This window comes from Abramis brama (genome assembly GCF_963993115.1).
Source record: "Abramis brama genome assembly, chromosome: 12".
Lineage (NCBI taxonomy): Eukaryota > Metazoa > Chordata > Actinopteri > Cypriniformes > Leuciscidae > Abramis > Abramis brama.
Genome location: NC_139974.1, coordinates 15,400,361 through 15,427,687, shown reverse-complemented (window position 1 = coordinate 15,427,687; position 27,327 = coordinate 15,400,361). Strand labels below are relative to the sequence as shown.

The following is a 27,327-nucleotide window of genomic DNA, read 5'->3' as shown; positions in this document are numbered from 1 at the left end:
TTGTGGTAGCTCTCTTTTGTGGAGACAAGAAACCGTATCCTCTTGAAGAATATCTTGATGATTTTTTGATGGAGTGTAAACATCTCACAGACAATGGTATAATTCACGAAGAGAAGAGCTACACAGTTAATATTCAAGCATTGATCTGTGACGCACCAGCAAGAGCTTATCTGAAGCGCATTAAGAATCATAATGCCTATCACAGTTGTGAGAGATGCATCACCAAAGGTGCTTATGTCACAAGAAGAGTGGTATTCAATGAACAGGGGTGCCCCTTACGAACAGATGAAGCTTTCAGTGCAGTAGAGTACAAGAACCATCAAACAGGAACCAGCCCCTTCATTGCTGCTGGAATTTCTTGTGTTAGCTCATTTGTCTTGGACTATATGCATATGGTCAACTTGGGAGTAGTTCGACGGATGTTAATGTTCTTGACTCGGGGCCCAACACTTTGCCGCTTATCTGTAAGGCAAAAAGAACAAATATCGCAAAAGCTAAATGGACTAAGAGGAAAAATGCCTAGTGAATTTGCTCGCCAGCCCCGCGGCCTAGAAGAGCTGGACAGGTGGAAGGCCACAGAATTTCGGCAGTTTTTGTTGTATACTGGACCAGTTGTATTGAAGAATGTGTTATCTCCTGAAAGATACTACCATTTCCTGTCTTTGACAGTAGCCATGTCAATTATGTTGGACTCTGATGAGAGCACTCGCAATGCATACCTTCAATATGCCCATGAACTCATCTCACACTTTGTCATCCGCTGTGCTGACCTGTACGGAAAGTATTTTTCAGTATACAATGTACATGGACTGATTCACCTTCATGAGGATGTCCGCCACTTCAATTGCTCATTGAATGACATTTCTGGTTTCCCTTTTGAAAACTATCTCCAACAAATAAAGAAAAATGTACGGAGTGGGAAAAATCCCCTTGCGCAGGTGACCAGGCGATTATCAGAGATTGAATATGCAAACGCTAGCAAGAGCAAAACACAGCCTGAAGCACGGCCCCGAATGTTTGTTTCTACAAAGGAAAAGGACAGTTGTTTTCTCTTGCGAGGTGAAAGATTTGCTTTTATCAGAGAAAGAAGAGGAGATGGGATTGTGTTATGCGATGTCCTGCACCAGCGTAACACATCAGCGTTGTTTGAAAAGCCATGCAGCTCAAAACTGCTAAATATAGTGTACACAAGAAATGAACGAGGCAAGATGAAAAGACGACAACTGCTTGAAACTGATCTGCTCCGCAAGGTGGCCTGCCTCCCTCATGAAAATGGTGGTTCTGTCCTCATACCTCTCCTCCATGGTATAGAACACAGAATTTGAAGGTTTGCAGTTTTATCTTAATCAACCTCTTTGTAGATTTACCATTCTATATTTTGTTATAACTGAGTTCAGAACACTTAAAGGTGGATTCAACAATGTTTAACAATGTTTGAAATTGGGCAGAAGCAGTAAGGTACATATATACTCACAATAATGAGGTGTGGTGGAGGAGAATTTTATATATATTATATATAATCAATTTCTGGTGGCATTTGTGTTTGTAGCAGTTTCATAGATAAGTGGTGTGGAAAAGTGCTAACACTTTATGAATGTGCTTTTACTTGCCAGATCATGGTGTATGCCAGGGCTGTGTGGGTGGAGCATGGCAAGGAAGTGGAGGGAACTGCCCCAGACAACTGGATTGATGTCGACAACAAAACTATTAGATGGCCAAAAAAAGGGGAAAAGGCAGCTTTCCTCAATCAACACCCCCCTCAGGATGACTGGATGACATTCACCTTGGTGAAGCGTAAAATGACCTCTGGTAAGTTTTTGCAAATGATCTAATGAGATTCATTCCTCTGTCAAAATAAAAATTGTAAGGCAAAAATTGTCAGGTGAGCACCCTTATCAAGATTCTAGTAGTATGGTCATTTTTATTGTAATTGTAGTGTCTGTGTCTTTAACCTTACAGTTAACATTCATGAATGTGATGATTATGACATGACGAGCTGTGTTGAGGAGGAGGAAGAAAATGAGGAAGTACAAGGAAGGAAAAAGACCAAACGCAAGTTTGATGACTATGTTCTCGGTATGCTTCTATGATAATTGTTCAGAATCAAATTCTATACACTGAATTAATTTGAGGCACTCTAGTTTTAGGTCACTTAAAAAAAAAAGTAAATGTTAATTTGTACAATTACAGAATCTGACGATTTGGAGGAAGAAGAGAACGTGACTGGTAGTGATTTCCCAAGCTGTTAACATTGCACACCTATGTAGTTCTTATAGAATTGCAATGTTTTAATATTATAAATGCTTTTTTTATGACTGGTACTCCCATTTATTTAATAAACTGCATCTGTTTAGGTGCCATTATCAAGGCGCCCTCTTTTCCCATTCCACCAACAAAGGTGACAAAGTCCATCCAGATGGAGTCTGCTAGCAAAAAAGTCACTGGTAAGTATCCATCACTTGAATCTACTAATTTCTTACATCTTTTTGCATATTTATAACATGAAGGTAGTTACAAAATCATTGTTAATAATTTACATGTGCTAATTTTCAGACACTGGACATTCAAATTCAGCCAGGTCTCACACGGTCCAGGGGGCTGGGTCCAGGGACAGGTCCACAGGCAGTGAGTAATCACATTAAACCAGTCCCCTCGAACACCAAATCATATTATCAACCACAAACAATTTAATTAACCACATTATGTGTAAATCCAGTTGAATCTCCATAAACGTGCATTTAACTCTAAATTAACTCGAGGTTTGTTTTTCAGACTATGGACATTCGACAATAAACGAAGCTAGTCAGTCGAGGGGTGCTGGGTCCAGCCACCAGTCCAGCCACAGTGATGGATCCCAGCCCAGCGACAGCCACGGGTCCAGGGAGAGCCACGGGTCCAGGCGGAGCCACGGGTCCAGGGAGAGCCACGGGTCCAGGGAGAGCCACGGGTCCAGGCGGAGCCACGGGTCCAGGGAGAGCCACGGGTCCAGGGAGAGCCACGGGTCCAGGCGGAGCCACGGGTCCAGGCGGAGCCACGGGTCCAGGGAGAGCCACGGGTCCAGGGAGAGCCACGGGTCCAGGGAGAGCCACGGGTCCAGGCGGAGCCACGGGTCCAGGGAGAGCCACGGATCCAGGGAGAGCCACGGGTCCAGGCGGAGCCACGGGTCCAGGCGGAGCCACGGGTCCAGGCAGAGCCACGGATCCAGGCAGAGCCAGCAGATGGGACACAAGCAGTCCAGGCACAGTGATTTGTCTAAAGAAGGTATTCCTCCGAATGCAATTCACTGTGGCAAGAGTGTAAATGTTCTAAAGTAGCAGCCATGTTATAGTGCATATTTTTAACAACTGGTTTTAAGATTCTGAGCTTCATGGTTGACCTTAATTTATTCTCTATCAAGTATCATCATGGCTAAAAGTATATAGGTCTTTTTGCACTGACTGCTGAGTACAGCAGAGGCACACAACTCGCTACAAGAGCAATATCCATATTACGAACAATAATGTAATAGACACATTTTGTCTTTCAGATTATGACACGCCCATCCAAAGATCCTCTGGGAGGTCTTTCTCAGAGCAATCCTCTGCACATGAAGCCAGTACAGGGCCTTGTAGGGACCTACGATTTCCAATGTCCATGGCAAGTAAGTACTGAAGTGTTCGAGCTGGTATCAAAAACTATAATAAAAATGAATTGAACAGGACATACAGCATTAGTAGGTCTAACTTTGAACATCTGTTTAAGAATAACAGTAGCATAATTTTCTAATTGGCTTCTTGTCAGCAGTTTAAACCGACATGGAGACTTTTACATATGTGGTTCTTTTTGTTTTCAGAATTTCAAAAAAAAGTTTTGACAAAGCTAGTTGACATCCACCTCGAGGTGAGAAGGCTGGGGAGAAGTGAGCCTCCCCAGTCATCTGCCCACATCGAGCAGCTAGAAACGATGGACGAGTTTAAAAGAGAGGAGGAACGCCTCAAAGATAAAGATGCCTTTGAGTCCCTGGTATGCACAATCTAGAAGTGATATAATTTTATGCACCATTTAATTTATAAATATTATTCTGTGGTATATAAGTCAGAACTTGTTATAGGCTATTGTTTTTCTAACATGTCAGGAATGTTACACCCTCTCTTTAAAGGTGCTTCAACTCAGCAGAATTGGAGGGAGAGATCTGAGAGATGGAATACATAAAATTTTAGACAGGTATTTTTAACAAGATCCCTACATATAGGAACATGTTACATGCAGAACACAAAAATGTGTTACATTTATTGTCACAGTTTGCTGGTCGACGGAGGATGTGACGCATCTTAACCAACTTATACTATACACTTTATTCACTAGACCACTGTCCGAAACAAGAAAGCTGTGGAAAAATAGAAAAAGCTCCAGAAAACTGCATTGACTGCCATTTTCATATTCCATAAAAAAAAAAGTTAAACAAATGTAAGTTGCCTCTGTCATCTGCCCATATAGTGCAGCTGGAGACAATGGAGGAGATTAAATGCTTATTAATTATCTGAAATGCAATCATGAGTCCTCAAAGAAACTTGATGTGTAAGGTATAAAGAGGAGGGGATTTCACAAGTGCAGGGACAGGAAAGTATGTCATTGGAGCTATAAAATGGTCAACTCTGTTGTTTTCTGGAATCGATTAAACAGAACCATATCTCTTTAGTCTACTCTTGGCACTCTCACCCATGCATTCCTGTAGATTACCACACACGTGTCATTTCTAAATGGTGAATTTGTTTCCTCAGGCTCTTCACCAACCGGCTAATGTCGAGTTTTAACATGAAGGGGAAGGGGAAGAAGCAAAAACTGCCTCTAGAATCAACCAAAACATTTGAAGCAATTAAAGGTACACAGCAGTTTCCCACGTCATTTAAGTTTAATACTAACTCACTTGTTTTCACTACCCCAACATATTCTAGTGTCAGTGTTAGCAAAAATATTGCAGTCTTACACCTTCCAAACATACAGCGAAGCGAGTTTACAGAACCAATCTTCAGTCAGGTGTATGCTGCCATATACCACACCAGTCACCATGGGTCTGTGCAGTATTGCCACTTAGTTGATATTTGACAGGAGGAATAAGGAACTTCTCACCTGGATGTTTTCACATAAAATATTGTATGTGAAGTCATTGCAATGTAACACTGGTTTTCTATCTATCTATCTATTTATCTATCGATATATATATAAAGATGTATATACTTTTTTGTTTTTGTTCAAATCTTGCAGCGGCTGTCTTGAAATGGGACGCAAATGCGACTGAGGCTACAATCAAGCTCCATGCCGCAGACCACCTAAAGCATGCGCCGGGAAGGAAGGGAGGGGGAGGGCACACAGGGGTTTAAATATTCTATAATTTAGGGGATATTATTATAATTTTTTTGTTCACTTGCCGTTTAAATAATTAAATACATTTTATTTATTTATCAGCCTGTTCAGCGCTGAGAAGAATGGGAGGGGGAGGGCATACAGGGGTGGTGAAATTGTGTAGTTAAGTGAAAATTGTATATATTTTTGTTCACTTGCTTTTTAAAAAGTTCATTGTTTCAAATTTGTTTTAGTAATCAGCCTGTTCAGATTTTTTTTTAAATCATTAAAGATGTAAAAAAAAAAAATTGGCATTTCAAACTATTTATTTTTTTTTTGTCCTTTTTAATAGATCAGATGTCATTTATTTCCAATAAGGATACTAAAATGTATTTGCATATCAGGTGCGGGGATAGGTCATTTATTTACAATTTTAAAGCAGTAGTGCACACTGCTTTCACTATGACTCGAGTGAGTTTTATTGTATACCATGTGGTCATCCAACCTTGTAACCTGATGAAGGTTTGATGACCAAAACATGGTTTAATAAAGCTAATAGGGTTAGAGGATAAGACAGGCCTCATTAACAATTAAAATAATACAGTTGATTTGTGACATCTGAAATCAAGAAATGTGTCAACAAATTGTGTGAATGTCCTCTAGACATCTGTAGGTGACATTGAAATGACTTAAAAACTTTTATTTAGAACCCTGTAAAGATGTTGGACGTCAATAATGATAATTTAAAAAGTTCAATGTGTACGTCAATAGTGAACATTAAAAAGACGTTGCAAAAACTTTCATTCTGGCTCCTCAGTGGACATCTTCTGAACGTTCACTTTTTATGTCACTTGGACGTCCATAGTTAACGTTGAAAAGACGTCTAAAAAAGACATTCGTTCTGGCTCTTCAGTGGACGTCTTTTGAACGTTCGCGTTTTGTCACTTGGATGTAAACGGTGAACGTCAAAAAGACGTCAAAAAAAGACGTTGCAAAAACTTTCATTCTGGCTCCTCAGTGGATGTCTTCTGAACGTTCACTTTTTATGTCACTTGGACGTCAATAGTTAACGTTCAAAAGACGTCTAAAAAAGACGTTTAAGCTGACTCTTCATTGGACGTCTTTTGAACGTTCACTTTTTATGTCACTTGGACGTCAACATTGAACGTCAAAAAGACGTCTAAAAAAGACGTTGCAAAAACTTTCATTCTGGCTACTCAGTGGACGTCTTCTGAACGTTCACTTTTTATGTCACTTGGACGTCAACATTGAACGTCAAAAAGACGTCTAAAAAAGACGTTGCAAAAACTTTCATTCTGGCTACTCAGTGGACGTCTTCTGAACGTTCACTTTTTATGTCACTTGGACGTCAACATTGAACGTCAAAAAGACGTCTAAAAAAGACGTTGCAAAAACTTTCATTCTGGCTACTCAGTGGACGTCTTCTGAACGTTCACTTTTTATGTCACTTGGACGTCAACATTGAACGTCAAAAAGACGTCTAAAAAAGACGTTGCAAAAACTTTCATTCTGGCTACTCAGTGGACGTCTTCTGAACGTTCACTTTTTATGTCACTTGGACGTCCATAGTTAACGTTCAAAAGACGTCTAAAAAAGACGTTTAAGCTGACTCTTCATTGGACGTCTTTTGAACGTTCACTTTTTATGTCACTTAGACGTCAACATTGAACGTCAAAAAGACGTCTAAAAAAGACGTTGCAAAAACTTTCATTCTGGCTACTCGGTGGACGTCTTCTGAACGTTCGACAAAGACGTTGTAATGACGTCGTTTGGACGTGTCTGTGCTCAGTGGGTAGGCTATGTCGTGTGACTGTAATGTGGACATCTGGAGGGGATGGGGCGGGGTGATCCGTGCCTGAACTCGGAGATGACTATAGTGTGTGTGTGTGTGTGTGTGTAATCTGCAACAGATGACTTCTTGGGGGATGAGAGAGTCTGACGGAGGCAAATGTTTCCTTGGTTGGAACCAGATCAGTTTGCAACGGTTGTGCATGGATATCTCAATATAGCTTCAAATCGCTATGCCATCGTGCTACACCTAAACATAATCTAAATGTCTGTACTCGGGAGGCACTGCATCCGCAAAGCTTTAATTCCCGGCGAGGAAGAATTTGGCGAACCTGGACTGAAACAAAGGAATGTATTGAGAGTGTTGTTGTTTGCGTGTCACTGGAATGGCATATTTGCTCTACAGCTTTCTTTTGTTGGGCAGTGGAGCGCTTTTATTCTTCGCGCCTGTTTGCGCCATTTGCCCTGAAACATGCGACTGCCAGCACGCGCAGCATATCCTGTGCGCTAATCGCGGTCTGCGCGCGGTGCCCAAAGCGCCACAGGTGGAGCGCGCAGGGGACGTGCGGGTTCTCGGCCTTGCGGGAAACTTCATTCACAACCTCAGCGCCTTCGACTTCATGCGCTATGGCAACCTAATGAGACTTAATCTCCAGTTTAACCAAATAAGGAATATACACCCTAAAGCATTCGAGAAACTTTCCAAGCTGGAGGAACTATATCTGGGCAACAACTTAATCTCGGCAATACAACCTGGGACTCTACAGTCGCTGAAAAAACTCACAATATTATATAGCAATAACAACAAAATAAATGACATTACTTCCGAATCGTTTAGTCACTTAAACAGTTTGGTCAAACTGAGACTTGATGGAAATTCTATAGAGTTTTTAAAAGCATCCGTTTTCAAAGGTCTGACAAATTTAATGTTTCTGCACTTAGAATCGAACCAGCTTCGCCATATTGACCGCAATGCGTTTTCGCGGCTCAGCAAACTGCAGTTTTTAAACCTATCAGACAATAAACAAACAGAACTGCGAGATATTTTTATGTTTTCCCATCTTAAGTCACTTACAGCTCTTCTAATAACAGGCAACCAAATAAGGCACATTGGAAATAACGTCTTTCAGAATCTGAAAAAGCTAACAAAACTTTCGCTGAGCCACAACAAGATATTAAAGCTGGACAACGACGCGCTCAAAGGGCTCGCGCGCGTTAAAGAATTCGAGATTGACAAGAACGAGCTGACAGAGATCCTGGCCGGTCTGCTGGACCCGCTCGAGCGCATCGAACACCTCGACTTCAGCGACAATCACATATCTCACGTGGACCCCCGTGCTTTCATCCACCTTTCACATCTAAAAACCTTAAAATTGAAAAACAACCGTCTTATGAATCTCTCCGGTGGAATTTTCGCCACAAACGGCGTTTTGTTTCACGTAGAACTGAATGGGAATAACTGGACGTGCGACTGCCGGATGGAGAAGCTTAAAAGTTGGATGACGCATGCGCATTCTCAGGGAAAGCTGTTGACCGTGTTTGTGCGCTGCCTTCACCCCCCAGCGCTGGCGGGAAAATACTTGGACTATGTTAGCAACTCGCAGCTGAGAAATATGAGTGGCTATTGCGAGTCAGAACCTCTGTCTCAGCCAATGGAGAGCCGTGGAGCAATAGCAGAGACATCTATTCTCAAGGAGGAAAGAGAGAAGCGAGAAGGAGAAATACATGAACAAGTAGGGGTCCAAGGGGATGAGGGGAAGCAAGGGCTTGTGACAACATTTGAAAGAAAGAAGAAGAGGAAACTGGTCAGCTCAAGACCAAGACCCACAGCTGGGAAAAATGGCTCTTTATCTGATTTTTCCTCAACAATGTCCACGTTCCTGACGGGCCACGTCCACAACCACAGCAACTTTGCTTTGGCCCAACAGGAGCAGTTCAACCTGCCCTTTCAGGACAGAGCCAAGCATCATAACTCAAGAATAACAATGATCACTGATGCTTGTCAATTCAACCATCACTCCATCCTGAATGTTAGCGTGGAAGACGTCACTTCCAGTACAGCCACAGTCCATTGGAGCACAACTCCCGATGTTGGACTAGTTCATGGGAAAGAACTTCTCTTCCGGGTTTTATTTGACCGTTTCGGCCATTCTTTCCGTTTCCCACGCTATGTTTACACAGATGGATCTGACCGGGCGGTGATCCTCCAAGAACTTCGCCCAGACTCCACCTACATCACCTGTGTGGAGAGCGTAGTGGACGGGGCTGTGTGCCAGGTTGCCCCCAGAGATCACTGCACTGGATTTGTCACACTTTTGCCCTCTGTGACAAGTGAGGTCAACCTACAGCTGGTCACAGTGGCAGCCCTTACAGCTAATGCTCTGCTCCTGCTTCTGCTGGGCATATTCTGGCTGGGGCGTGTGTTGAAGAGGCGGATCAGAAGCAGGAAGTCGTCCGCTCATGGACATGTACGTCACATGTACTCAACCAGACATCCGTTTCGCTCGACTGTGGCTACTACCTGTGTCTCTTCTGAATTCAGCGGTTACCAGAGTGGCAGACAACTGGCCGAAGAAGGTGACCTCATCCAGTTCCCCGGCGAACGTTTCTTTGACAACAGCCCCGCACGAAGAGATGATGATGTCATAATGCTCAGATACTCTGACTGAAGTGTCTTGGGTGTCTGAAAATAGACAATTTTAACAAAATCATTTAGGCCTCAAATGATTTTTTGCCAAAACCACTGAAATTACAGATCTCTTTTCTTTTCTTTTTTTGGTTGATTGTCTAAGCCTCAGCTGCTGGTTGGCAGAATTGCTTGGTTTTGGAATGAATGTATTTTTGTCCTTGTTGAAAATGTATTACTTATTTACCCTGTACAGATATACTGTATATCAATTGAAGTACAGCACAAAATTCTTTTGTCACAGTTTTTTTTTCAACTGCTTACACACAAAATCCTTACTTGTCACACGATTTCTGAAACCTGACGCTCAAACACCAGAACCACACACAAAATCTGCAAAACCATACACTAATTCTCGGCCTTCGACTCAGTTTTCAATTTCATAAAACACTTTGCAAACCACAACACACAATTCTCTATGTAACACAAAAATCTAACAGGATGTATCTTGATTTCCTTTTTCAAACACAACCTATCAAAACGCCACACTAATTCATCAGTGCCTCTCACTAACTCCTCACATGTGCAAACACACATTGCTTTACTACTTACAGTAACACCAACCAATCATGGCTTTAGAATAGGCCTATAAATAGGCCAAAGTTCAAGTTATGGGTTTTTCGGACTGTGTAATACTGTATTCACAACCACAAATGCTTACAGTAAAAAAAATAGTTTGGTTTCATGCTTTCGTGTTTACCATGAATTTTTCAACATCTCTCTGCCAATTATTTTCAATATTGTACAGAAATGTACATAGGAGCTCATGAAAGAAGAGCATTAGGTTTTGAATAACTGTGTATATGATGTATCCAAAAATATAACATTATGGCAAAGGTGTTTGCAACGTAAGACTTTTGATATGTGTTTGTGATATTTTGAATGCAGTGCTTAATTTTGCAAGATATGTGAGGCATTTTGCATTTTGTGAGTGCAATTCTTGGATTTGTGTGTAAAGTTTTGGGGAAAAAAGAGGCAAAGTTTTGAAAACGTGTGTAAGCAGTTGGAATAAAAACCCTGTACATTTTATACATTTCACCTTTATCATTGCTTTTTTCCCCCAATAAATATATAGTTGTTAATAGTGATTGTGAATGCTAGTTTGTGTGTAATGGTTTCAATATTTTTCCCTTTATAATTAATTCAACTCTAATCTTATATACCCTTCAATGCCAAACTGGATACTGCCTAGCTTTTCTGCAAAACTCCACCATAAGATGGCGCAATAAACAATAAAAAGTTTTCACAAGCCTTCAACTCCAACACTAACCACAATTTAGCAATCATTTATTTCAACTAGCACCCATGCATTCAAACCCTCAGAATAATTCAGCAATAATTCAGGTAGTTGGAGAAATTTTAATTTCTGATCTTAATGTCACTGTATGTAAAAAGCAGGGCACAATAATAAAGGCAGTTGTATCACAGCATTATGAAATTATGATGAACCATGAAAAAAGAGATCAGAACATATGGATACAGATATTAAGTGCTTTAATTAAACATGGCCACAAATGTGTACAAAAATAGATACATATTTAAAAAAAAACTGTACATGCATAAAAGTTTAAACCTGCAGTGTTTACAAACATTCTTTTTTTTTCTTCCAGATTCATAATTCCATATTCCACAGAATGTATAGCCATATAAATGCTTTATCTAAGCATTTGTTATAAGAGATAGCACACATGCTTGCATGTCATTTCCAGGAAATTTCTGACATTTTGATTGTCTGTGAACCAGTTAGTGTGAAATGATGTAGCTATGCCGTATTGAGAATACTGTAAGACATTCCTAGTGCCATGAGTGCGATTAGTAATACAAGAGTCCTTTACCATCATTCCTATACATGATTCTGAATTTGGCTATATAAAATGCATGTTGCATGTTCTGTCAATCCAAAATTCACATGTGACACACTCAGTATTAGGTAATGTGATACCTGATCATTTGCCAAGGGGCCACTGACAATATTTACAGCGAAGACAAACATGTAACAAAAGCTTTAGCTGCATCATCATTAATTTATAAAACTAGAGATTCCTATTTACAATTACAGATTCACAACTGCCCTGATTCAATGCATTTCACACAGCCTTGCCATTAGTTTCAGGATTTAGCACACACAGCTGTCACTGAAGCTAGCAAAGCATTTACACTGAAAGTGGCCAAAAAACGACACACACACACACACAAATATGCACACATACTCCAGGAGTAACCTAGATGAGTGTCCCTGAGAAAGATCAGCTGTAAAAAAGCACGAGGAGGAGTGTAAGAAGACAGACAGAGGTACAAAGAGGGTGAGAGACAGGTTTGATAATAAGAAAACTAAATTTAGTGAGTGGACAGTTTGTTTTCCAGCACTGTTATTACAGTTTTTCTTGATTGCTTAAACACTATAACCAGGCTTTTGAACTAAAATTTTGAAACCATAACCACGCCATTTATCAAAAAGCACACCCATTTCCCTAAACTATAAACACTATTCCCCTGTTTTGACAGATGAGTCAGATTTGTTGAACTGTCACTGCAAAACTCTACACACAAATCCCTTTATTTCTCATTGCCTACACCATGTTGTCATTTAGAAAGCACTAGCATTCAATATTGTTCACTCGAGTCAGCACAGCTTCAGCTCAGTTAGCACACAATTACCCAAGTGGAAACACTAAGAGTCAAAATTGATCACACACCAATCAGAACCTTCAATAGATAGATAAAAGGGCCAGAGTCAGCTCATTGGGTTTTGGAACAATGGATCCAGAAAGAGATGAAGGAAGAGGTTGAGGACACTTGAGTGGAGGAGGAGGAGGAGGAGGAGAAGGAGGAGGAGGAAGAGGAAAAGGAGGAGGAGGAGGAGGAGGAGAAGGAGGAAGAGGAAAAGGAGGAGGAGGAGGAGGAAGAGGAAAAGGAGGAGGAGATGGGAGTGGAAGAATAGGTGAAGGAAGAGGAAAAGTAGGAGGTGGAGGTGGAGGAGGAGGAAGAGCAGTAGGGAGTGGAGGAAGAGGATGAGGAAGGGGAAGGGCAAGGCCAAAGAGACAAGCAGTGCCACTCTAGTTGCCCATGTCTTTGTCCATGGTATGACTATGAGGGAGGCTGGGCAACGAGTACAGCCAAATTTGAGTCGCTTCACCATCGCCTCGATCATAAGAACCTTCATGGAGAAAAACAGGTACAGTAGATGTACTTCAGACTGCTCTCTGTAACTTTTGAGTGCAGTACACTGTGCTGTTACAACACATACATGTACTGTAGCTGTTGCCCTATACTACTGTAATGAAAAGAAATGCATCAAATTGCCTCACATACAGATAGAGTTTTCTGAATGCTTCCATTTTGTAAAAAGGATGTGTTACAGTTACAGTAATCAGTACTTCTATTTTTCTAGGACACAGAGACGATGAAATGGAAGAAGCCTGCCAAATATTTCAGTTGATGCGTGTCAGCGGGGAACAGGCGTAAGAGGATTTTACCCCTCTGCCTGGCTAGGGCCAATATAGCCTGTGATGTGGACGAGATTCTCTGGCCTGTCCCAGACCAAAGACGGGATGCTGGGGCAGAGTATTTTGTTTGTTTGTTTGGTGTATTGTACTGTACAGTACATTAAGGAATCAAAAAAAAAATGTTGGTTGTGTCTTTTGTGTTCATCATGTGAAAAGGTTTGTGAGGGGGGGAACCACAAGCAACATAACTTACCAGTTTTGGAAATGTTGTTTTGAATTTATTGCACCAGTGTGTAAGTCTATGTTGTTGTGTGTGTGTGTTTGTGAGGGTTGTGTGTGATGTCTGAGGGCAAAGTTTGTTTTTTCAGCAAGAGTGAATGTTTTTGAGTGTAGAGCTTCATTTTGACCGGAAAATAGGAAGTTTGGGGAATTGGGTGAAACGTTATGGATTTGTGTTTACTGTTTTGAGAATAAGAGGCATAGTTTCAAGAAATGTGTTTAAGCAATCGAGAAAAACTGTAAATCACAGTGAGGTAAAATAAAACCACTGGAAACACCCATCTGACCCTTGGATAATTTCCTGAGATGACAAGGGCCATAAATATAAACAAACTTTTGATGAATTATTCCATTCTTTAAAGAGTGATGCATACATTCCCTTTTAGTCATGAATCCAAGTTTATAACTCTGGATTCAAAATTTTGCTGTTCAGTTTTGCTTTTGCACTGAAGGTACCTACTAGGTTATAGGTGCCCTGACCATATGGCTCTGAAGATGAATTGTATTTTGTGTTCTCATCATTCTGTGTCTATATAGAAACATGTTATAGTTGTGTGTTGTTAGTTAGGTGGGAGTGTGTGGTGAGGTGAGTGTGTGATAGAGTCGAACTTGAGGTTGAGATGCTGTTGTGTTGAATGGCATGTTGCTGGACGGGACTTCCTGTTGGGCTATTTACTCCACCTAAACGTGAATATCAAAGGAGTTCATGAAAATGATGGATTTTCAAAATATATAAAATAATATACACATTAAATGTAATAAAACACAATATAAATACACTACCATTCAAAGGTGTGGGGCTGGTAAGATTCTAAAAATGTTTTTGAAAAGTCTTTACTCTCACCAAGGCTGCATTTTAATCGAAATACAGTAAAGCAGTAATATTGTGAAATATTATAAACACTTTAAATAACTGTTTTCTAATTTAATATATTTTAAAATCCTGTAATTTATTTATGTCAAGTCATTACTCCAGTCTTCAGTGTCACCTGATCCTTCAGAAACATCTATATTCTATCATTGTTGAAAACTGCTTAATATTTTTGTGGAAACTGTGTAACTGGTTTTTTTTTTTTTTTTGTAACAAAATTCTTTACTGTCGCTTTTGATAAATTTAATGCATCCTTGATGAATAAAAGTATTAATTACTTTAAAAAAATCTTACGGTAGTGAAAAAATATTGAATTAAATAAATATTTTATTAAAAATGATATATATATATATATATATATATATATATATATATATATATATATATATATATATATATTAGAATTTCTTTCTTTCTTTCTAATTTAAAATTAAAATTATAATTAAAGAAAATTTGTTTCTTATTTACTTATTGTTATTCTTAATTCTATAAATGTTCCCATTATTGTGATATGGTTTTTATTTATTTATTTTTACATATTTTAATTTTTATATTTTTTATATAGTATTTTAAATGACTATAGTTCAATTATTATTTTTATTTTCAATTTGCTTTTTTCTTTACATTCAATTTACATCTTTCTTTGCAAAAAAACATAGTTGTCCTAAAATAGGATTAATTTTTTAAGCAATATATACTTTATTATTATTATTGTTATTATTTTGGGGTGAAATATGAGATGCAGACATGTTCTCCACAGGTTTTAATGTGATTCAACCAAAGAGAAGAAAGGAGGAGAGAATGACAAAATGATTCATACTCACTCTGCGTTTCTCTCTGTCTCACAGAGACAGGACAGTCTTTATGTGCAAGAAGAATTTGCTTCAGTTGAGTGACTTCCGTCCTGAGTGATGTCACCTCATTCTAAGAGAAGACAAAAAATAAATGAAAACAAAGCAGCAAACGCATGAATCTATCATGAAGTGTCAATTGTATTTGATATTGCAAGGTAGATATGTAAACCAATCGTGAATGTGTACCTGTAGCTGTAAGTTAGTGTGTGTAAGCTCCTCAGCCTTCCTCTCCAACGACGATACCCAGACTTTTCTCTTCTGTCTGCACCGCGTAGCAGCAGCTCTGTTTCTCTCCAGAAACTTCTGTCTGCGCTCATCCGGGTCGTCTCCTGCTGTCCGTCGGCGTCTGCTCGCGGTCGGCTGGGGAGGAGACTGCGGGCAGTGTGTGTGTTTTGGTGTGGAGGACATCTATAAAACACAAACATTGGATTAAATAACACAATAGTTTAATACAAACTGTAAAAGTCAGAGTTTGGCGCAAAAATCTAGACCTGTGTAGGTATTGGCTGATGTGAAAGGGGAGGGGCAGTCTGGTGGGAGGAGCCAGGATGCAAGTGCGTGGGTGGAGAGTGGTGAGCATGGCTGTGATGTGATTGGTCTAGGCTTTGACGTTGATGTGCAAGTCTTTGCGGTGATTGGCTGTGGCAGTGCTGCTGGTATGCGTGATGATGAGATGAGGATTGTAAATGCGACAGTGGGTGCTGTTGTGACGACATCATCTCCATCATGTGGCAAAGAGGATTCTGACTGCCATTGGAAACTGCAGGCTGGCTGTGAGCTGGTATGACCTTTGACCTCTGAAGGATTAGAGACGGGGAAAGATGGGTCAGAAAGGCTCATGGGGTCACCGTCAACATCAATGTCATGTAACACTGTGTATAATTGCTATTTAAAAAGGGAAAAGCCTAAAGCCAGATTTGTTTTACCAACTTTTGCAGGCAACCATGTGTTTTTAATTTCTACATCTAAGGTTTCCTGTGAGTAGTGATTGTTTGCGATGGTAAGATTGCTTGGCACTTTAAGTTTTTCAGAACACAGAGAATCTACAAAGATGGCTTTGAAAAGTCAGATAATAACCAGGTCAACCTGAAGCCTTTGAAATTTAATCTCCTCCACGTTCTGAAGAGAATCAGCGCATGAGACTCTCCTGCATGTGTTAGTGAGTGTGTGTGTGTGTGCATGCGTGAATGCTGCTTTTTAACAGGCAAGACCGCAACATTGCATGTGTCTGAATTAGATAACACAATCAAGATGTCTACATTAGTTACAAAGCACTGTGGCATTATAAGCCCTGTCTGACTTGTAATGTTTCTATAGAGACATCATAATCCTGTAACCATGGAGTCAAATCATTAGTATGGGGCTGTACCTGAAGGGAGGAGCATGAGCCAGAGTGGGCGGGGCCTGGTATGCCAATCATACTGGAGTTCATTGACAACTGCGCCTCCATCTGTTATTTTTAAAATATATGAAATTAATGCGCTGACGTAAAAAGAAATAGAGCTCTTACTTTCGATCATTATTTTACTGTGCAGGTGGCTTTGAAATGCTTTCAGATTTACTTACATTCATGGCTAATGTCCCAGGCATGGTGTTTGCCTGGGTGCTGTGCAGACAGCTGGGTGCAGATCTGAAATGAGTTAGAGGGATTCAGATAAGTAATGGAAAAAAAGACTAAAAGTACAAACAATAAAGTATTTACTCATGGGGTCAGTTTAAAGCAGTTTAGAAATTTTCAGAAAGTTAACACAGGGCTGCTATTTGTAGGGGACTTATGTCCCATTATGTGAAAAAAAGTATATAATAATTTAAAGGTTAAACATTAATTTGCAGTATTTTTAACATCTTTACAAAGACAAGCTGGCAAATTCTAAAGATGCAATGCTACATTAAAAAAATAAAATATTCTGAGTCCCATAAAATTAAATGTATGATGCTGTGTTGCATTAAATGACTTACTTTTTGACTTACTTTGTACCATGAATATATTCTGTACCCCCAAAAGTCTGTTTCAGTGAAAAGTGACCTATAATAGGGGCCAGATCTAGGCATGGGCAGGGGTGGGCTGAGCACACCCAAAAGTCTTGCCACCCAATCAGACGTTAGGCAAATATAGCGTTGATCTTTTTTATGATTTGTGCATTGATTACAAGCAATCTGAGGCAAGCTGCGTGCTGAGAAGTTTGAGGATGGGCGGAAGACTGCCCTAACAAATAATATAACCAGGAAATTGCTGTATTTTTCCTTTTTTAGATGAAAGCAAAGCTGCATTATACACAAGGCGGCTTCAGTCTGTTGTGGAAAAACAGAGGCTGACCATCTCACGAGTGATAACGGGCAGAGATATTTGCCTGCTATCAAGGTGCGAATTATGGGTTTAAAATGTATCTTAATATGCATCTTCATATTTACTTGTAAAGCAAACTGTCTGCTTAACCAGAATGTTAACAACAGCACTGAAGTAAGAGTGCGTGGTTTATCTATGTCATGTTTGTGTCCTGTTTTCATTCTGTTACCTGCCTGTCTGAGTTCTCGTTAATCTCCTTATTGATTAGTCATTCTGTTCAGCTGGTCATTATTAGTTCCCTTTGTTTGCCTCTTGTATTTATACCCGAAGGGGCTGTTTACACGACACCGTTTTGACAATGGTGTCGTCTGTACGTGGAAAACTCAAAGGAAAAACTTCTCAGTTTTAAGCATATCGTTGTCGTGTAAACGTACCATAAGTTTCTATCTTCTTTTGTCTGTTCTTGTCAATTTTAAGTGGTTGTGTTTGCTTTATTCTCCTGAGTTCTCCTGTAATTCTTGACTGTTGATGTAGTATTTCTATCGTCGTCCATCGTTCACACGTGACAGAAGAACGGACCGATTAAAAGACTTATTGGCAGTCCAACTGCAGTGCCTGGACCAGGAGCAGCAGACCCTTGAGGCCCACACCTGGAAATTTCAAATACTGGCATGCTTCACAAACTTCCCAGACCAATCACTTTGCACTTTCTACCTGACCAGCCTGAACACGGAAAAGAAGGCATGCCTGCCTGGTGTAGGTGCTTGGGGGAATTTCGCTGAGTTTGTGGAGTGGGTACTGTAAAACAGTAGAGCGGCCCACAACACTGCCCAGCAGATGATCTCAGCCCCACTCCCACAGATCCAGAACCCAGCCAGCAATAATACTGCCACATGGATACGACACCCGAGCCTCCTGCAGACGGAGAGACTGAGGCCACCACGATGCATGAGCCAGCGCTAAGAAAAGGGTATGAGCCAAACATTGCCGCAGAACGTGAGCCTCCAGAGGCGTCTGAACAGGGGTGTGAGCCGGCAACACTGTGTGACGTCTTGGGAGCATTGCTGGAGTTCGAGGGAATGGAGGAAGACCCCGCCCATACTACCACCGCTGAGGGTGAGATGCTGCTGACTTCTGCAGTTAATTTTTATGAACTAGAAATGGAATTTTACCTTGATCTACCAACCCTGATAGTCATATTTAGTAAGAAATCTCCTGTGTTAAAGCTGGTTCCACCCAGTTCAGAGTCTCCTGTCCTGCACCCCCGCTCGTTCTGCCCAGCACAAATTCTCCTGCATCTCCAGAGTTCCCACCCAGCCTCCTTCTCCCACCTCCTCTTCAAGCTTCAGCCAGTTCCTCTGCCCAGTCTCTGCTGTCTCCCGTCAGTCCCTCGGCTCCTCCTCTGCTTCCCCTCTGTGGCGTGGATCCACCTCAGGCCTACCGGCATCCAGCTCCTCCTAGAAGAAGGTGTCCCCTGGCTCCGCCTCCAGCCACTGATTCCATCACTCCACCTTGGCCCATTGTCCAGACTCTTCCGTCTTGGCTCTTCCCTCCCTCAGCTCCACCTGGGACCATCTGCCTTACGGCTCCACCGGGCTCCCTAGATCCTCCAGCTCCACCTCGGTCAGATGTCCAGACTCCTCCACCTTGGCTCCTCCCGCCCTCAGCTCCATCTTGGAGCATCGGCCTTACAGCTACAGCTGGCTCCCTCGATCCTCCGGCTCCACCTCGGTCAGACATCACCTCGCCTGCACCACGGACTTGCAAGCTGTCCTCTGCCCTCCCTCTGGCTCCACCTCAGGTCCTCAGTTGCTCCTCTACCCTCTGGTACCAAGGTTCCTCTACGGACGGTCGCCGCTGTGGCTCTGTCGCAGCCGATCTGCGTTCAGGGCTCCATCTCCATCGCTTGTCCCTATGATGTCGGTGAGGGCTTCTCGACCATGTTTCCTCCCTCCGTCGATGCTGCAGTGGGCCTCCTTCCTGGCTGGACTCTGGGCTCCTACATTACCACTCATGCTCCTGGTTCCCCTCTGGCTACTCCCTCCCTCCACTTCCCCATGGACTGTGTTTGCCCCTGACTGTGTCTGTTCCCGTTCTCTTCCACGTCCTCCTCCAGAACCCTGCCCTCTTTCCTTAGTTGGACCTTGTAAGGCACGAGGAAGCGCCTTTCCAGAAGGGGGGTGTAATGTCACTGTGTCCTGTTTTCATCTGCCTGTCTGAGTTCTCGTTAATCTCCTTGGTTACTCATTGATTAGTCATTCTGTTTCTCTGTTTCCTTTGTCTGTTCTTGTCAATATTAAGTGGTTGTGTTCGCTTTATTCTCCTGAGTTCTCCTGTAATTCCTGAGTGTTTTATTAAAGATTGTTGTAGTATTTCTATCGTCATGCGTTTTATTCACCAGTCACATGTGACAATCTGTCAATAGATAATATTTATCTATTAACTATTGGTTTACTCTAGCAACAGTAGGCTACTGTCACATTTATTTTCAGAATTGTCATTGGATGGTTTAAAAGTAAAAACTGTTTTATTTACAGTGAAAATAAGATATCTACATGCAGAGCTGCAGACAAAGCACCAATGTTTTAAAAAATCTATATATCTAAATTCAAATAAATAAAAACCAATTGCCCATCCAGGATATCTGCCAGCTCACCGTTCTATAGTCAAGAACTGGTCCTGCCTTTAATGGGAAAAGAAGAGTATGGGGGTATTCAGGTAAATGCGTGCTATACTCACTGTTTATTTGAAGTGGAGTATGTGGCAGTGCATTGAGACTGAGTCTGTGAGCTGTGTGTGTGGAGCTGGTTCTGGTTCAGATGGGCCAGAGCACACTGCTGCTGTTGCTGAGGCCGAAACTGATGATGTTGACCCTGCTGAGGTTGTGTCTCAGTGTGAGGCTGGTTCTGACCTGACACCTGAGCAGAAAAGTTCTATAAGCAAGAATATTTGTAGAATTTAGAAAACATTTATATGCTAAATATTCTATACATATAATACTTTACAAATATATTTATAAATGCTAATTGATCTAATTTCTCCTTCCTCTGCCCCTCTATTGACCTCTCCATCTGTGTGTGTATGATAACTGTTTGATATTTAATACTCTTAATATGATCATCTGATAATCTGATCTGATTGCTTGGTTTTGTTTTTCACGCTACCATCCACATGAACACATACACACAAGCAAGTTCGGAATTTACATTTTTGTTAAATGTTTGCTTACTTTTTGTTTTACTATTTAATACTACTTCATACAGCATGGACTTTTATGCAAACATTTATTTACTCGCACATTTGTGTAAGCTTTTGAAACATGTATTTCCTCTCACCGGTTTTGTCTCCTCCTCCGCCTGTGACTGGTTAAGCTCCAGGTCAGTAAAGAGGCCCACTTCCTCACAGTCCCGTAAGAAACGGGTCGGAGTTGGAGTCTGATCTATAGATGAACAAAGAATACATGTTTATCATGTATTCTCATAAAATGCTACTGGCAATATATAAAGGAAGTAACAACCCAATTGAACAATGAGATTTTTATTAATTAAGGCAAGGCAAGTTAATTTATACAGCACATTCACAATGGTAATTCGAAATGTTTTACATAAGAATTGCAGATAATAATAATAATAATAAAAAATCATAAAATAATTATAACAGATAGATTCACAAACAATAAAAATAACTATAAAAATAAAAATGGATTCAAACTTGTTTTAAAATGAAATAATAAGTAATAAGAAAAGAGAAGAACATGATACATGATACATGTTACATGATACATGTATAAATAAGATGATACAGTGCAATCAGTAGGGCGTAGCATAAATTCAACATTGTATTAATTGTTTTATATATTTTATCATATAGGCCTACTATATAATATATTATTATAAATAATATATTAATTAATATCTATGCATATATGGAAACTGTAAATGAAAATTAAAGTGCTGGAAAAATCTAATTTAAAGTTAAAGTGTAGAAAGGTATGTAGGATAAATAGATAAGATAGAATTAGAATAAATAATAAATTAAAAAATATATATATAAAAAATATATATATATATATATATATATATATATATATATATGTATTTGTGTGTGTGTGTGTGTGTGTACTAAACACATGTAAACTGAGGAGGCATTGAAGATTTCTCAAGGTCATAGAGTGAAAACTTTAGATCAGTAGATCAATATCAAGTAACCTTCAGGCTTTCTAAACAAATGTTAAGAAACTAGCCCTCTACTCAATGTCAAGAGCAGAACTTGTCTAAAGTAATCTTCTGGCATGCTGGGAAAATGTTAAAAATTAACCCTATGTCATAAACACGAGCCTGATTTTGCTCGTGTTGTTTTGGTAATTTAGAGGTAGTCTAAACGAAACTGCTTTTTCTAGACTACTATGAAAGGGGTCAGAAGGTAAAGTTCTTCTTTTGTTTTTTATGTAAATGTTTCTGTCGCTGCAATGATGGCTCACAGACCCCGGAGGTCAAGGGTCAGGCTGATGTTTATATATCAGACATTGGGTTTCCAGGGTAACAGACACTGTCTAAATCCTAAATTAAAGGAGATGGAGAGCATGACCTATCATTACACTCACACAGGCTATTATATTACTGACCTCGATCTGTAGATTGATACTGGTTGCATAGAAAATATTAATACTTGTTGATGATAAAACGTGTGTTTTTGTGTGAATAATTGCGTACCCACCCTTACCTGAAAGCATATTGTCACACTTAATAGAAGGGAATTTAAGGGTCATCTCATGTTTGTGTCTGTGAATTATTAGGTGATCTTCTCTTTGAAAGCGCTATGAGAACAAGAAACATGGTAGGCCGTGACAATACTGAAAAAGCACAGCCGCTGTTTTACATGAAAGATATTACATAAAAGATACACATGTGTTTTCTGATATGAATTGTAATTCTTCAATTTACTGCACTCCAAGTGATGGCTAAAATTTACGACAGCATACATAAAACACATAGTTGTTGTGGCTCTTGTCTAGATGTCATATCGTCTAGAGTCTAGACGACAAGACAACCACCAGCAAACTGGACATTTGTCACTTACCTGCGAGCATCCAGGAGCAGTGCACACATATGGCCTGTCCTGATCAATATTCATCACTGTGATCTAAAAAAACCTAAACGTACATATACACACACATGCACACAGACAGACAAACACATGCACACATGGGAGATGACATTATAAAATGCTCATGACAAATAAACAGACAAACAGGCAAATAAAAACTACACTAGATAAATATAGTGTCAAATACAGATCTATCTATCTATCTATCTATCTATCAACATACTTTCATGCAAATAAACGACAGACAGATCATATATATACAGAAAGATGACACCTAGTTTTTAAAACGCACGAGCTATTTACATTTCTCTCAGTTCTCTATATTTTGCTCACATTTCCTTGTTTGAGTTTGAGTTCTTTTCTTTATGAGTTCTGCGTATGTAATACGTCTTACATCATAGTCGCGCCATATAAAAACACCCGCTACTTGCCCAATCCCTCATAACGTGAGCATTCCTCTAGTCATGACATCATCATTTAGTTCAGCCGGGCCAGAGTTTGAATTGGCAAGACTGGTACGGTGCTAAAGCGTCTAACCGGCCTGCAGAATGACGTAATGTCGAAACCGGAGGACTCACGCGGTGTCAAGAATTTTACAAACCCAAACAACTGAGATCAGACATTCAAACCAGGGGCAATAATGTGACATTTTAGCGGTGAAAACATCGTGAAGTTGTCTGAATCACTTTGGAGTAGGCTATAGGCTACGTGTCGGCAGGTGTCATATTTGGGGGGAAAAATATAGCTAATAATTATAATAGCCTAATAATAATTGATTAACCCAAAGTAAATGCTAAGGCTTAGCCTACTACTCCCTCAAAACATGCGCACGTGTCCGATCAAACATTTAAATATATTTAAAATTCAAACAGACATTGAACGGTTAACTGTCAAACAGCCATTCCCCTAAAACGTTGTTGATGACAAGTTTGTTGACAATCTTTAGACTACTAAAGATTTACAAAGACACCCTTTTCGGATAGTCAAAACCTTTTTATTCTAATACTCGTTTTTAATCTGTTTTTGGTGGTGTCACACCCCCTCAAATAGACATTCACACAGTTTACGAACATCTCAATGAAACCGGCACTTTGACAGACACTAACTTGATAGTAAAACAACAACAACAGTAACAAACAAAAATACCAACAGCACTGTACAAGAAACGCGCTCCAATTGTGTTCGGAACTGTGGAATCATATTCACAAGCGAGTGTAAAACAGTAATACTAACTTACCTAAACGCACGCAGACTGAGACTAGCAACGCTCCTCGCGCTCAGACGAAGCACGCTGAAGTGAAACGCGATTACAATATGATCTATTTACAGAAGCATTACATCACCTCACGGTGACGTCACGTGGGATTCCTGAACTTCTAAATCATTGCGGTCCGCTTTTTAAAAAGAGGAGGGGTTTTTAGACCGCGCGCACCCGCCCACCGTAGGATGTAGCGGGCGTCCGATGCGGACATTGGCGCGTTGAGAGAAAAAAGGGAAATGGGAGGCGCTTCGCTCGGTGCGTGCTGCGCCAACAGCTGTCTGGTGCTGTGCGCGGGACGGTCCCGATGAGCGAATGATAGAGAGGAGAGAGAGAAAGGGCATGTATGAGCGTGTTAGCTCTTGGCTTAACTCTTTTAATTCCAATTTATTTCCAGACAGTTGTTGTTTGGTTTTTGGATGGTCAATGAAATAAACTGCTTGCCTTTTTTTAATCGGTGGAAAACTATAGTCATAGTCACACAAAAAAAAAGAAAGTCAAAAAGACCCAACAGAAAGTTACAAATCATAACATACATTTTTTTTTATATATCAGTAACATTGGTTAGCCTAATATTTCTTTACATTTCTTTTTCATTTTATTTTGTTACCTGTTAATGTAGCAATTAGATTTGAGATATTGTTGTGAATTAATTGTTATTAATTCAAAATTGGGCTCTTTTTATGAATAAATTGATAACAGCTTTAGCCTATACAAAATATGTATCAACCCAGACAGCAACATAGTGTCGGCCCAGATCCGGCCCACATCCGGTACATGTGGATTCTACGCGTACCAGATGTGGGCCGGATCATGGCCGACACTATGTTTTATGCTTTATAGAACTTTGACACTGATATCAACTTTTAGAGGGGTAAACAAAAATTAAACAGCTCTGATCATGTGACAGTTTATTGTAATTTGTCATTTAAGACAGTCTAAACTTATAATGATTACTGACAGCTTTAAGTAAAATGCACACTATTTTTTGGACTGTTCAAATGAAAAGTAAATTTGGTTAGCTGTGGATTTCGAGTTCACTTTGCAGAATCAAGGCCCATTGTGTTTTTTAAAGGGAATAATTTATAATTTAATTAATGGTTCTGACTTATGCTATAGTCAAAATGGCAGAACTTAAGGCTTCACAAACAATAAATGTAAAGCCACAAAGTGTGACCCCATCTGTCAGATATGCTTAATATGATGACATTAGCCTGATAATGAAAACAGTTTTTACATTTAATAAAGTAGGTTTTCAGTTTAACAGTGACTAACCATGTTGTGTTAAACTACAGATGTCATGTTTTCATTCGAAAGAATGTGGATTCATTCAGATTAGAGGGGTGTGTCTGATGTTTCAGAACAGCGTGGTCGGTCCTTTCGTGGTTACCGCTAGGGAAAGAGTGCAAGGAAAAGGCAGAACAAGTGGGAGGGTGAGAAAGAGAGAGCGTGATTCATTAGCCTGCTGTAACTCAGAATGCTAGTAGCTGTTTCCTCAGCAACGCCACAAAACAGGAAGTGGTAATGATGTCACATCAAGCCTCAGCCTTAGCTAACTCCTACGTCTTTGAGTATGAATCATTCACACACAGAGACAATGCAGCGGAGGGCATGCACCCACAAGTCTCATATGACATCATCCCTGTTTCTCCCATGATATAATACACTGTAAAAAGGAACTGTGTCAAGTTCAACTATTGTTTCACCATTTAAAGAATACAAATTGGGGATTTTTTTTTTTTTTTGGCTAATTAACAAAACTATAACATAATTTTTTTTAGCAGATGCCTTCCAACGTGACTTACAAAAGAGGAACAAAACCAGACAACAATAATAAACAAAAACAAACATTTGACTCTGATATCAGATGTTTATTCTTTTATGTCTTCTTCAATGGTTGGACATATGTGTGTGTGTGTGTGTGTGTGTGTGTGTGTGTGTAGCAGGTCACATGTCTGTTTGTAATTTTTCCACATGATCCTTTGTAAGGTCTCAAAGTAGAACTTCAAAGGTCTTAAGGATTTACTGCATATGAGTGATATTGCACTGAATCAATCAAGAATTTGGAACTATATAAATCCTCAACTCTTTGATATTGTTCAATCATATTGTTTGACCTGGAATGTCCGCCTCACAGTTTCTAGCATCTGGCATCGGCTGCTTATGTGTATCTTGTGTGAAACAGATGGTTGAATTTACTAACATCTGACTGGCTTTGCATTATGACATTATAAGGCACATCCCAAACAGATGTCTGTACGTTAATGAGCTTTTCAGTACAATTTGAGTCTGGATTTGGGAGTTAATCAAATTATTCAACTGAAGAGAAAATATTGTATTTCATGAGCACGTGTTTATGCAAGTCTGTTTGTTTGAAAACAGTGCCGTGGAAAATATTTGGCCATTTAGTCTCTCAGGTATTTACATAGCCCAACGGCAGAGAACGTTTATAACAGGGAGATTTAACGGATGATTAACAAGTGTTGGTCAGCACACGGTCACTGTCACAGGCTGATCAAAAGGACATTCCTCCTGCTCTTTGTGAACACAGCAGCTTACATGGGTGTATGTGTCACACCTGACACATTCTCAGTCTTTTCAGGGTTTGAGGAAGTCCAAAATTTTCTGCAGTAAAGAAATGCCAATTAGAGGTCTAATACTTATGTCACAATATAGAGGAGTCACATGATGCTGTGTTTGATTCAAATATGCGTGTTTACAAAGTATTTTCTGTAATTGTGTTTTTGTATAGAGCTGAAAACATTTACCAAAGTTACTGAAAAGATAAAAATGCTGGTCAAACATTTACACGTAGCAGACAGCATGAATCCAAAATAATTAGTGGCACAGAGAGCTGCATTTGAAAAGTGAATTTACAGTTTAATGCTGCAGAGAGAAGACATAAATGTATATGATTTAGTTAACAAAATATAAAATTAATGTATATGGAATTATGAATATAGAAAAATCAAATGAATGCAATTAAAAAATTATATTACACTAAGGCCTGGTTTCACAGAGAGGGCTTAAAGCCATTGGAATAGGCCTTAGCCCTTGTGCATCAATTAAAAAAAATTAAGTAGGTAAGTATCCTTAGAGGACATGTCATAAAACTGTCATAAAAATGTGAAGCTTTGGACTTAAGTTTGGTCTCATTTTAAAGAAGACCCTTGACTGATTTTTGTTGAAGTAAAAAAAAAAAAGGTAAAAAAGTGAAACAAAAAAGTTATAGAGGTTTAAGTTTATGAAAATGATATATGAACATTATTTTATATAAAAATAAATCTATATTTGATAAAACATGTTGAACTCAAAAACCGCTAGAAAATCAAATCCATAAATCTAATCAAGTTGTGTTCCAAATTTGAGGTTGATATCGAGCTTTCAGTAAGATTTTGATTGGATGCCA

At 39.8% G+C, this 27,327-nt stretch overlaps 3 protein-coding genes across 6 annotated transcripts; 2 read left to right on the top strand and 1 right to left on the bottom strand.

The window, feature by feature from the left end:
- The first annotated feature begins 36 nt into the window (after positions 1-36).
- LOC311094217 (uncharacterized protein) lies at positions 37-5,640 on the top strand. Its single transcript, XM_084131993.1, has 12 exons — positions 37-1,327; positions 1,614-1,809; positions 1,960-2,076; positions 2,191-2,226; positions 2,355-2,444; positions 2,554-2,625; positions 2,773-3,261; positions 3,527-3,640; positions 3,833-4,002; positions 4,139-4,203; positions 4,761-4,861; positions 5,245-5,640. Exons 2-12 carry the CDS (start codon positions 1,617-1,619, stop codon positions 5,358-5,360), a joined length of 1,563 nt encoding a protein of 520 aa, XP_083988119.1. The 5' UTR covers positions 37-1,327; positions 1,614-1,616; the 3' UTR covers positions 5,361-5,640.
- A 1,644-nt stretch (positions 5,641-7,284) lies between these two features.
- Positions 7,285-10,366, top strand: tril (TLR4 interactor with leucine-rich repeats). Its single transcript, XM_084131988.1, has one exon. The coding sequence runs from the start codon at positions 7,518-7,520 to the stop codon at positions 9,798-9,800; it is 2,283 nt and encodes a 760-aa protein (XP_083988114.1). The 5' UTR covers positions 7,285-7,517; the 3' UTR covers positions 9,801-10,366.
- Positions 10,367-11,294: 928 nt separating this feature from the next.
- Positions 11,295-23,985, bottom strand: creb5a (cAMP responsive element binding protein 5a). 4 transcript variants are annotated; one of them, XM_084131999.1, is made up of 11 exons: positions 23,898-23,985; positions 22,634-22,706; positions 22,277-22,370; positions 20,890-20,993; positions 20,294-20,487; positions 16,834-16,897; positions 16,637-16,717; positions 15,759-16,064; positions 15,454-15,675; positions 15,238-15,337; positions 11,295-14,223 (listed from the first exon to the last, which is right to left on the bottom strand). In XM_084131999.1, the coding sequence occupies exons 2-11, from the start codon at positions 22,685-22,687 to the stop codon at positions 14,087-14,089; spliced, it is 1,356 nt and encodes a 451-aa protein (XP_083988125.1). In that variant the 5' UTR covers positions 22,688-22,706; positions 23,898-23,985; the 3' UTR covers positions 11,295-14,086. The 4 variants fall into 4 exon arrangements, with proteins under 4 accessions (XP_083988125.1, XP_083988126.1, XP_083988127.1 ...); XM_084132000.1 differs by having other exon boundaries at positions 20,294-20,472; positions 23,898-23,984; XM_084132001.1 differs by lacking the exon at positions 22,277-22,370 and having other exon boundaries at positions 23,898-23,929.
- Between the last annotated feature and the right edge of the window lie 3,342 nt (positions 23,986-27,327).